Genomic DNA, 12,351 nt, shown 5'->3' on the forward strand with positions numbered 1-12,351 from the left:
TGACATCTGTAATTTTAAAAAAAGCTTTGTCAAGCCAAACCACATGACTTCTCCTGCTTTTAGGAGACTATAATTGAAAGAAAAACTGTTTTGGAGAGGAAGAACCTCCGAAGGACCATGTACTCCCGAGAAGCTCTGCTAAAAGATGATGAAGAGGATGAAGGTAAAGTAATTTTTTTTAAAAGGACAACCTGAGACCCAGTGCTGACTGCTTTGTGTTTTACAGTTCAAACTGTTTTAGATTCTTGAAATTTGTGAATTGATTCTAAGCAACAAAATCAGTCTTTTCCAGAAGGAACAGTGTGGCCTGGTTTTTTATGTGGATCATGACTCCTAAGAGTTATATACTAAAACCGGGCTTTAACTGATCATTACAGAGAGCAAGCTGAAGGTGTTGGTTAAGCATAGCCTTATAAGAGCTGTCAAAATTGTTCCCACATGGTCCCTGATTTGGAAAAGCATCCCTCTTCAGAAAAGTGCTTAAGCACATACTTAATTTTAAGCATCTACTTAACTCCCATTGAACTCAATCAAACTTAAGCATATGCTTAAGCTAACCATGGGCTTCTAGATGCTTTCCTGAATAGGGATAGATGTAGGAAAGTGCTTAAATGCTTTCCTGAATTGGGTCTTTAGTAAATTCTCCAACAACACACAAGAGTTAGTGGGCCCAATTTTCTGATGGTGAAAAAGGGCAAAGGTCCACTGACATTAGTGGAATTTTGTCCAATTACATTAGCAGAGAATCTAGGCCAATATTGTTTGGGCTGATTTGTTTCACACTTCAAAAAACATCATTATATTTTGAAAACGTTTTTTTCTTTTTTTCCCAGTCAGGAAAACGCACACATGCAAAAATAACCCCATAATAACTGATTAGAAAGCTAATATAAGAAATAATGAAGGTGGTTCTGTGTAACCTAAGTAGGATGACCATACGTTCTGTTTTGGCCAGGACAGTCCCTTTTTTAAGCCTTGTCACAGTCGTCTCGACTTTTTTTGGCAAAAGTGGGCATTTGTCAAAAAATGGGGTGCGGAGGAATGGCGGGGAGAGCAGTGATGCCAGTCCCACGTGGCGGGGGAGGCAGGGCTCGGGTGGGGGAAATAGGCAGAGCTCTGGCAAGCAGCAACACCAGCCCCGTGCAGGGGGAGGGGGAGTAGGCGAGGCTCGGACAAGCAGCAACGTCAGCCCTGCACCGGTGGGGGGAACAGGAGAGGCTCGGGTGAGCGGCTCAGGCCAGGCTCAGGCTAGCCCCACACACAGTGTGCCATTTTCCCTTTGGGAAATATGGTCACCCTAAATCTATGGGGCTGGCTGGTAAAAGCCACAGGGCAGAGAAGGCGTATCCATTCGTTTTGTAATAGGCCATTCTCCCTTGTGGCACTATAGATTTTGTAATTTAAGATGTTAGGCCCTGATACTGCAATTAGCACATGGGTTGAGCGCTGCTCCTGCATGGAGCCCTTATGACTTCAATGGGGCACCACATGGATGTAGCACTCCACCCACACACCATCAATTGCAGGATTGGGGTCTCTAGATTGTTAGTGGCTCAGGGCAGGGATTTTTGCCCGAACCATTGTCTATGGCTGAGGAGCAAACAGTGCAGTTCAGGATGGGGATGCGAACATGAGGCTGTTCACCTTGTGCCAATGACCATGCTGGCCCCAGGATCAGGGGAGCACAAAAGTGGCTTTAAGACACACCTCTTCTATTCAGGTGCACCAAGTTGAGCCCTGAGGCGGCTGGGAATCTGCATAGCTTAAAATATCATTCAAGCTTTTGATTTTCAAATATGCTGCTTGCTGGAGATTTTTTTGTTCCTTTTCCAAGGGGGAGATAGTGTATCCACAATGTATATCTAGAACTACCCATGTGTATTAAAGTGTTTGAATGTTTATTTGACAAACCTACCTGATCACTTAGGGGGAAATTTTCCACAATTCCCACAAATCCACCTTTTAATTTATTAACTGGTATTTAGGAAACTTATGTTTCATCAAAACTAGTTTTAGGTGAGCCTAAGAAGTGATAATAATGTTCATGTACCCATGTTATTTCTTTCATAGTGATAGACTGGTCATGCAGAGGTTATATTTCCTTTTGGATTACAAAGATTAAATTATTCCAAGCATGTATAAATGACATCTTGAAAAAATTCTGAGTACCCTTTAAATAATGTAAACACTATTTGAATGTGAGAGAATGGATGAACTAATGATATATAGCTAATGCCAGCTGAATCTACAGACCTCGCTATATCCTGGGAACACTGGTTTTACCTAGAAAAGAAAATCACTGCTGCATTTCATTATTATCAAGAAAATCTTGAACCAGTAAACTATAAATGTAAAAAATGCATCAGTGTAAAGACGTTAATTATTGAGGATCAACTTTTTCTTCACTTACGACCATGCAACTATGCTGACCCCAAAGGGGTTGTGCTGGTGTAACTGAGGAGGTAATTTCACCCCAAAACTGTACTCCATTCAGTAAACTAAACATGATGTCCATGTGTGAAGATGTAAGTGTTCCTTTATTCACTCCCTCACCCCAGCCTTCATCTCTGTTCTTATTGCCTCTACACCAACTCCCATTCCTTATGTTCCACCTCAGTTTCAGTCTTGACTGCTCTCTTATACTACTTCTCTTATCTCCCACTTCACTCCATCTCATGCAGTCCCTTATGCTTGGAATATTTGCCAAGTGCCTACTCCACTCCTTCACACAAAAAAACAAACAAACCCCAACTCCGATCTCCTGATGGCTCTGTGAAGAATATTTGCTATAATAACCGCCCTAAAAGTCCTGCATGTTCTGCACTGCATTTTACCTGTTCCTTTCTAATGCAATTTGTTGACATATTTGTTTGCCATATTTAACCCATCTTGCAGCATGTTCATTTACAGCACTTTGGTTATGTTTTCAGCAAAGTCCCTAAGCACCAGCCTGGGGACTTTGCTGAATTGGGGCCTACAAGGGCAAGAGACAGAGGCATGTATGAAAAATGTATGGCATGTGTAATAGCCTGAATTGTCCTTTTATTTTGTATCTTGGCACCTGCTATTGCATATGAAATAAATGGATATAAAAAGATTCCAGTGTAATGTTACAATTCAACCATCTTTTTTTTCCTGCTGATTACAGAAGAAATAACAGAAAGTGATGATGACGACAGCCTATCTTCTGTGCTACATCAGAGAGCAAAGATGCCTTGGCGAGCCTGTGGGAAGTACCTCAGCTCAGCAGGGGTTCTGCTCTTGCCTTTACTGGTCCTTTCACAGCTCTTGAAACACACTGTTATGGTGGCTATCGACTACTGGCTGGCAAAATGGACATCCGATGCCATTTCTGCAAAGAGTGAGCTAGAACAAAAGAATTGCTCTGTATCCCAGGTACCATACTTGTAAGACAGTTCTTTTACTTGGCAAAGGAACATCTCCCAATGCTAACATTTGCTTGACCATTAACATGCAGTATGCTATATGCCTATTAAAATGTACGTCACAGAATGTTTTCAAGGCTATCACATTTTCAGGGGGGAGGGAGGGACTGTTTTTGCTTATTAGTTCCTCTCTCTCTGCTGCTGCTCTTTTCTTTTTGTCAAGGTTATCATACTGCACCATTAGCACTGCTTGGTAGACTAGTTTTCATCTCTAAAATAGTCTTGATAGAAGTGACAGCTCTTTTTCTTCTTTCTGTGCTGCAGCATTCTGGCTGCTGAAAGTGCTTTCAAGCTGAGGTTCATAACAAGTGGGACTAAAGATCTTTCAAAATGAACTATCTGTTTTAGGTTGCTCCTCTTTGATTGACATTCTCTTAATTGTGCATAGAATGGTAGACTTGCCTAAGATTAGCAAGATGTGACATGTACAGTCACTCATATCTCCATTCCAGCCTCCTTTGGCATTAAATTACCAGTAACCACTAACTTATTTTGCTAATTGCTCAGATGAACCAGTGTGTCACTTGCCATGGGATTTTATCTTGCCAAGGAAAAAAGGCATAATTTGTTCAGCAACATCGTCATAATTAATGGGGGGGTTTTAAGACTGGCTAATTAACCATCCCCATGGGTCTGATACAATGATAGCATTATTTCATTAAAACTTCATTGTTGTCTGTGAAGGGATTAATGTCTATAAAGAAGTAATCTTGAAAATGGTCAAAATGTAGTTTTTAAAATTTTTTCAATCCAAGGTATTACAAGTGTTGGCTGTGTTGAAACCTAGGGTGAAATCCAAGTCAGAAGAGTTTTCCTATTGACTTCAGTGAAGCCTTTGATTTCATCCCTAGAAAATATTTTACTAAAGCTGAGTTTTAATGTGAACTTGTTAATAATTTATTTTAAATTTTTCTGGCCTCTATCCTGCTCCCATTGAAAGAGAGCTCCTGCTATGTCATAGTACACTCTTTAAAGGTATTTGTTTTCCTAACTGGAAGTAACTAATGCGTAAAACCTTTGGAATCATTTTATGAGATTCTGTGGCATTTGAATTTTTAATTTAATCGAAACAGCATTTTTTCCTGAACGATGCTTAATTATGCCTTAAGATGGTTGAGAATCATTGGCAAAATGAAGTGGGGAAGTTTGTTCTGCCTCTGCTTGTTACTGTCCCTGTTGTGTAGAGGAAAAGAAAACTTCTTCCTCAAAGATGTCAATCCCACCACCTCTTCTCTTAACACAAACCTTATTTTGAAATGATTAAAATATTAAAAATAATAATTTTGCTTCTGTTTCTTAGGAATTCAATCATTCTCGCTACTCAAGGGTGTTCAGCGTTCTCTGCTGCCTTGGAATTATACTGTGTCTTGTCACATCAATAGCAGTGGAGTGGACTGGTCTAAAAGTTGCCAAAAAACTACACTATTGTCTTCTGAATAAAATTATATTGGCACCAATGAGGTACTACTTTAATTCTAATGCAAGCAGTAGTGCAGTGTAAAGACTTGATATTCCTTATTTCAAAGCAGCCTTTCCTGTGCAGTTCTGTTCTGAAGTTACTATGAATACGTATTTCTGAAGTGTCTTATTGAAAGTTAACAGACACTACACATTTTTATCTTATATCAAAATTCTACCTTCTGAGTCAACAGATTGACTCCCTGGAGTCATATCTGCTGACTTTAGTTATGAAAATAACTTTTGACTTCTTTTTACTCTTTTACAAAAGAGAAAAATAGAGGAGTCAATAAGCTACAGATTCTATTCCATGATATTCATTGTCAGTGGAAACATTTGCTGAGGTATAAGTATTTATACTTCAGCAACTCTATTGAAGATAACAGAATGGAACATGTGTCACCAAAGGCATCGTTAAAGATAGTGGGATTGCACAGGTGTCACTAAGGTCTTAATTTGGCCTTTATAACTTGTATTTATAGTGATAATGCAGGAGAGGGGCTGGCTTTTTTACAAGCAAGCTGAATACATTTGACAAGGAAGTCATTGAGGGACAATAGGCATGGAACCATACAATACTGTTTTTGCAAATTTACTTTCCAGAATAGAAATACACTTTAAAATTAACTCTAACTACAGAAAAGTGTAACCTTCAATTAATCTTTGTTTTAGGTATGCATACTTAATGGATAGAAAATAAAATTAAATAGAAAATGAAACAGGCAGTAATCAAGTTAACATTTTCTCTTTATCCTTTTAAAAATCCTTTCTAAATTATTTCATATCCTTTTTTTCCTGCAATGACATTGGTCCCAATGACATTGGTGGATTGTAACCTAAAATACACATCTCCCTATGGAAACCTTGCTGTCATGTCCCCACAATAACTTCAGGTCATTTAAAATTCTCTTTACACTGATAATTTTTCACTACTGTATGTCACTATTCCAAGAAAAAATTAATATGATCATGCAAGACTTTCACACAAAATTTAATTGCATTTTTCCTGACCAAGGAGTGCTTTGTGTGTGTGCGTGATATATATAAATATATGAAAGTGAAATATTTTGTTTGTTTAATTCTGTTACTTGTAATGTGCAGGAACGTCTGAGAAATCTGGAGTGATGATTCATAGTGCTAGGGCATATTATTCCTTTATTATGCCTGGCTTTGGAATGCAAAATACATTTGATTTGACTTTGGCACACCAGAGACTGTAGACCTATTTATTACTCATTCCCCACTGTTATCAATAGATTTCTGTGTGTTCCAGCACAGTACAAAGCTCAAGGGAGGTGAAAGGAAGCGAGAAAGTATTTTAAAAGCTACTCACATATTAATTTTATGACCTTTTCCATTTATTGTCCATTTTAGATTTTTTGAAACAACACCACTGGGAAGCATCCTGAACAGATTTTCAGCTGATTGCAACACCATTGACCAGGTACAGAGACTAAATAAATCTATTCTGCAAAACTGCATGCCAATTTTCCCCCATCATCTTTGGCACAGAAAACATAGTGTCTGAATGCAGCCAAGTTGTGTTCAGATGGACTAAATCTTGGTTACCTATAACTGATGTGAGAATTTTATTGAGTTTTGAATGCATTTTATATTTGTTTCCATTATGACTTGCAACGTTCAGAAAAAGGCAATCCTGTTCTTAAAATCCATACTGAAATACTTGTTTGGTTAAAGGCTTTTTAGATGCTGGAGGGTCTTGGTGATATTTTTCTTTTATAAAGAAATGTAAAGTGTCATAGTGTTGTCTCATGGTTGGAGCACTTGAACCAGAATGAAATACAAAGATGTTTAGAGCACCTCCAACTAAAGATGGTACAACCTAGGATAGTCACAAACCTTGAAGCTGACTGCTCACTTTACTCCATCTGTATTGCTAGCTGTGCAATATATTATTTTGGAGAAATGTGCTGTGCAATGTATACATGCATATCAGCCACATAGAAATACCATCAGGCTTTGCCAGAATCCACCAGCCAGTTCAGAAATGTTAATCTTCAAAATTATGGTAACCTTTTTTTTGGTGAATGGGAGGAGGAAGAATGAGATAAGATGTTGACTTGTACATTACCTCATTTATATGCCTTACCCTGGATATTTAATGCTCTTTATTTATCCAGCACATTCCTGCTACCCTCGAGTGCCTGAGCCGCTCCACTTTGTTGTGTGTGTCCGCTCTTGCTGTAATCTCCTACGTCACACCAATGTTTCTCGTTGCCCTGCTTCCTCTTGCTATCATATGTTATTTCATCCAGAAATACTTTCGAGTGGCATCAAGGTAAGAGCATTGACCTGGCTCATTCTGTCATTTGAAATGTACTCTGAAATTCATGATATGGTACCAGGGACTAGAGAGTTTTAAACTGGGTCCTGCCAAGCCTGTATCCCTACATGAAAGCAAGTCAGGTCTATTGCAGTAAAAATGTATCATTTTACAGCCGCATTGTTGAGCACTATTAAATTAGAATATCTGAGAGGAAGAAAAGTTTGTTTCCATCATTAAATCAATGACCATGACAGAATTCACAATCTATAAAACAAGGGCCAAATTCTGCCTCTCCAGTGGCTGAGCATAAGGAGAATCTGTGAAGATACAGAAGCAAAGCAGACATGGCCGAAGACATTCAGCCTGACCAAGGCAGATTGAAATGGAAAGTTCCGGGATAGAGGAGAAAAGTGGAGGGGTGGAGTCTGCTCAGCATCAGTACCACCATTGCCTCCAAAAGAAGCAGTATGCACTCACATCTTCAGTTGCTCCTAGATGCTAGCAGGCCCATAAAGGGTTGGGAGACCTCAACAATATCCCTATTTCTGGCTTTGTCCCTTTACAGCAATGTAGCTCCCCCCGCCACTGTGTTCAAGCAGTGCTAGGGGAAGCGTTCTGCCTAGATCCTGCATATGTGCACAAATTGAGAAGGGGGCACCTGCACCCTCTCCCACTCCCTGCAGGACTAAACAGAATTTAACTCTACATAGATTGTTATGCCTACGTTTATTTGGTGGTTATTGCTAAACCGAGTAGCAAAAAACTCAGTGCTTGTATTCATTTGAGTTAATTGAAGCCTGAATGGTATTTCAGAAGTAAATCATTCCACATGAGAAATTGGAATATACGAACAAGGTGCAGGTGTGGGCGAAGTGTAGTAAGACCTCCCAGAGCTCCAGCACTGTGTGTTTGAGTTTAGTAAGAATGATCCTCCTGCTTTGCTGGAACATCTGTTATCCCATTATTGCTAGTGGAACTCATGCACTACTTCAGAGCCTTTGAATTTGAAATTCTGCTATTTTAGGCTCAACAGGTATGAGAGTCTGTTCTGTTGTTGTTCCATTTTACTCCCCTATTTCAAAAGGGTCACTGTACTATTAAAACTGATTTTCTTTTTTAAATCATTTCCAGGGACCTGCAACAGTTGGATGACAGCACCCAGCTGCCATTACTTTGCCATTTTTCAGAGACTGTGGAAGGTTTAACCACTATACGAGCTTTCAGGTTTGTTTTTAAGAAAAAAATTGTATTGCATTTTGATATATGTGAGACAGAATATATATCATGAGTTAAATGTTCAGCTTGGCCTTAACTGGGTACCCACTTTTACACCTACAGTTTTGTAGGTGCAGATAATTGTAGTTTGGATCACTTAGAAGTTGAAGTACCTGATGGCATCAGTAAATGGAGTTCTTAGATACTTAAGTGACCTAAAATGCGGATGCCAATAATTTCAGCAGCGTGTCATGCGGGCCCGTCCATTCAGATGGAGCAGATTGTCCCTCCCCCACAGTAAGTCATGGGACAGGACCAGGTTATCCTGTTCCCCAGTGGGAAACAAAAGTGAACACACCAGAAGGATGAGCAGGGTCTCCATGTCTGCCCCTTGTGCAGAAGCACAAGAAGCTTGGTATGCCCAGTAGCGGCACGGGGCGGCTGCCGGCAGCAGCGTGACGGGAGCGTGCCCAGCACCAGCGAGCAGGGAGTGTGCCTGGCAGTGGCGGGGGGCTGCGGAGGCTGCGCAAAGTATCCCCCACTCTGCCAGCAGCCTCCCCCGCCTCCACTCCCCTCCAAAGGGTCTACCCACCCCCAACACCTGCCTGGGGCTGCCTGCGTGAGGCGCCGGAGTCCCCACTGCTGCCCAGCCCCGCTCTCAGCCCGGCGCCCATGGCGCCCCCTAGGATCCATCTCGCGCCCCCCACTTTGAGAACCTCTGGTGTAGAACGCTCCCTCTTGGTTCCTCCGTCACCCTGAAATGAACTGCTCCAGCAAAGCCTGTTCAGAATGCAGGGAGCCTCACGTCTGCTATTTCATCAGCTTGAAATCCCAGGCTAACCAATGAATCTTTGACCCAAACAGCAGGAGACATTTAGTAGGTTTTGTATTCCATCTACATGCCAGGCTTCTGTGTCAGCTTGTCTCTTGGCTATTTTTAGGAGTGTACTGCTTTTCTGCTCCCTATTGAGTGGTAGCAGTGGCATTTGGAGTTTAGACTTCAAAGCCTGAGCAAAGTACCCAGCCCCTGAATTCCTAAAAATAACACAGTAATACAGGAGTACAGTCATAGAGCTAGCAGGTACCAGTTGTTCCTGCAGTGCCCTCACTGTCCTATGTTTTCTCGCCGTGGCCATTTTGAGCAATTTATAAAAATCCAGAAATTATATCAGAAAGACAACAGCTGCTGTCACTGTAGCCACAAATAAACCTTCATCAAGTATCCTGGGTGTGATTATATGATTGCTACGTGTTGTCTGATGTATAAAGTACTCTGACAAGGTCTGTCCTAAATAATAAATAAAATGTAAACACGGGTTTCTTCAAGGAAGGGTTTCAAACTGGACAATAGGCCAGAGAGGCCTAGAATTCCATGGCACTTTGTGGATAATTTCTGTAATGAGATTCTGAGAAATTTGCAGCACTGTAGTCACAAATTGTATTCAGCAGTAATTCTACCCCACACACACATTCCACTGCTGACTGCACAGTGCCAGAATCCCTAGCATTTTATAGTGTCATGACCACTGGATAATCTATGAATAGCCTAGACTTTTTTAATAAGGAGGGACTTTGGTTTTTGAAAGGCTTTTTTAGAGGTAACTTCATTGTACTGTTTGGCCTGTTCCTGGAAGAGGATACAGAAATATTTATACCTGACACATAGTAGAACTTCACTACTATTTGTGCTTTATAATTTGTATAATTGGCTCTCTCTCTCCTCATGTGTCAGGTAATGATTTAATAACAGGTATTTTATAACCAAGGCTCCATTTCTTTCACAAACTATTTTACAGTCCATTTAATAGTACGCTATGTAGTGTTATTAGTAACAAATCCACAAATCCTGCATCCACACAGAGCCAAACTAACATCATTGCAGGATCCAGGCCTAATGCACAAGTTTCACTAACTAGCAAATGTACTTGGAGTCATTAGTGCACACCAGTGTGGTTCCACAGTAGTAAACTTAAAACAAACCTGCTGTAATTAACAGCCTTTGTACTTTTTGGCTGGTTTTATTTTGAAGAGAGAAAAAATGGTTTATGAAAGTCTTATTGCTAATTTTATTGATTGTAGTTCAGGAGCTCCCACAATGTACTAGGCATTATCTACACACAAATTTAGACATAGTCCCTTACATACCTAACACTGTGGGATCTTGATCCATGACTGGGGCTCCTACACTCTACTGCAATACAAATAGTAAATAATCACTCAATTTTATACGGTCAGGTGAAAAGAGGAGTTATGTTTTCTGTAGAACTAACATCTCTTTCACCTGCTTGCTCTCTCTCTCTCTCTCTTGTTCACGTGCATGCACGCACACACACCCCCAACACACACACTTTCGCAGACTCTTACCTTTTTCTTTATTTCCAGCACTGCTGCCAAGGTAGTGGATGTCTAGCCAGAGTCTGTTGTCATTTATAAATTATCGTTTGAATATGAATAGCCCCGCTAGCCAATGTTAGTCCCAGAGGCCTATATAAATGTCAGCTCCAGTTTAAGCAGGCAACAAAATCTTGTTTGTTCCTAAAGAAAGGACACTGTGGCTGAGGAATGATGACATATGGTCATGTTGTAGGACATTCAGGAGGTTCTAGTTATTCAACTGTTGAGTGATGCGGAGCTTTAAAAGGAACGTTTTATATAAAGCTAGAAGCTGTGGCAGCGAGCTGCAGTTTTACAACTCTACAATTTGGGCATGCAAATGCTGTTTATATGTGTCTAATATATACACTCCAACATCTGGGCATTCGGATTAAGAGGTTGGGTTGAATCGCTCTTAAAAATATAGCCCATAAAATGCATTTTTCTTTTTGAGTTTCCGAAGGCCCTGCAACACACACTGACTCCTTGCTTTGCCATTTGTTTTGAAGGTATGAAGCCCGGTTCCGACAGAAGCTTCTTGAGTATACAGATTCCAACAACATTGCTTCCCTTTTCCTTACAGCTGCCAATCGCTGGCTGGAAGTCCGCATGGCAAGTACATTACTGTATGTGTGTATAGGGTTTATGCTTTGCTTTGATTCTGGCACTCCATTGACACATGCAAGAGTTATCCAGCCTATACCTTTGCCCTGTACATGTCTTTTTAAATAAAACTTTCCCAAGCACCCAGTCCATAGAAATTCAGTGGGGAGCTGGAAGGGAGGAATTCTTCACGCAGGCTGTTACTCCAGAGCTGGCATAGGCTTCATGGCTCTTTTTTGCCTCCACCGGTCGTGTGTGTGTGGGAGAGAATGAGCAGAGTTCTGTCTAGCAACAGATCCTCTAGCTGTGCTGCCTACCAAGATCCCCCAGGGGGCCATGTGTGTCAATAAACCTGGGCTTTGTCCATTCCGTTGCCCCTGCTGAGGCTCCGAGGTTCCACTGTGTTGGGTGCTTTCTGCCATTGGTAGGGTGTGTGCTAAAACAGCCCCTCCTTCACCCCCACCCCTGCAAAAAACCACAATCACTTTAAACCATGGGGGTGCTCTTGGTTAACAGTCCTTATCTCCCTACACAATGACAGTCACCAGAAAAAAGCCCCTTCCACCTGCTTCATCAACTGTTCTCAAGGTCCTTTAAACATTGAATAGTCCTGGTAAACTGTGGTCTGGCTAACCGTTGTGAACATTAACACAAAACGAAAGAACAATAAGTTAATTTAACTGAGCAGACAACGCAGAATAATCAGAAGGTGTTATAAGGGCTGATTGGCCTCCCCAATTTACCTGTAATGAGCTTTTACCTAAACGTCTCTGTGCCATGGGGCAACAATGGATCAGTCACCATCCTAGCCACCAGTCTTTGGCTTGTGAGAAAGGTCCGAATACTTTCACCCAAAATTGTCATCGGGCATGTATTGCAACACACTCACATTTGTCCCACAAGAAGGAGCAGAACATTGTCGGTCACTTACGCCATATCTTCCACCAGTAGGGCAGGAGAGAGGGGTGA

General features: G+C 41.0%; 1 protein-coding gene across 3 annotated transcripts in view; it reads left to right on the forward strand.

Annotated features, from left to right (window-relative positions):
• Positions 1–12,351, forward strand: part of ABCC8 (ATP binding cassette subfamily C member 8) — a 112,683-nt gene that overhangs the window by 86,415 nt on the left and 13,917 nt on the right. For all 3 annotated transcript variants that reach the window (XM_067540674.1, XM_067540676.1, XM_067540675.1), the window contains 7 exons: positions 64–163; positions 3,149–3,396; positions 4,747–4,907; positions 6,279–6,348; positions 7,046–7,203; positions 8,323–8,415; positions 11,289–11,391. In XM_067540674.1, the coding sequence (XP_067396775.1) occupies positions 64–163; positions 3,149–3,396; positions 4,747–4,907; positions 6,279–6,348; positions 7,046–7,203; positions 8,323–8,415; positions 11,289–11,391 (933 nt within the window). The remainder of the gene's footprint in view (positions 1–63; positions 164–3,148; positions 3,397–4,746; positions 4,908–6,278; positions 6,349–7,045; positions 7,204–8,322; positions 8,416–11,288; positions 11,392–12,351) is intronic.

Source organism: Emydura macquarii, unplaced genomic scaffold (genome assembly GCF_026122565.2).
Source record: "Emydura macquarii macquarii isolate MOO-44397 ecotype Brisbane River unplaced genomic scaffold, CSIRO-AGI_Emac_v2 contig_587, whole genome shotgun sequence".
Classification (NCBI taxonomy): Eukaryota; Metazoa; Chordata; order Testudines; family Chelidae; genus Emydura; species Emydura macquarii.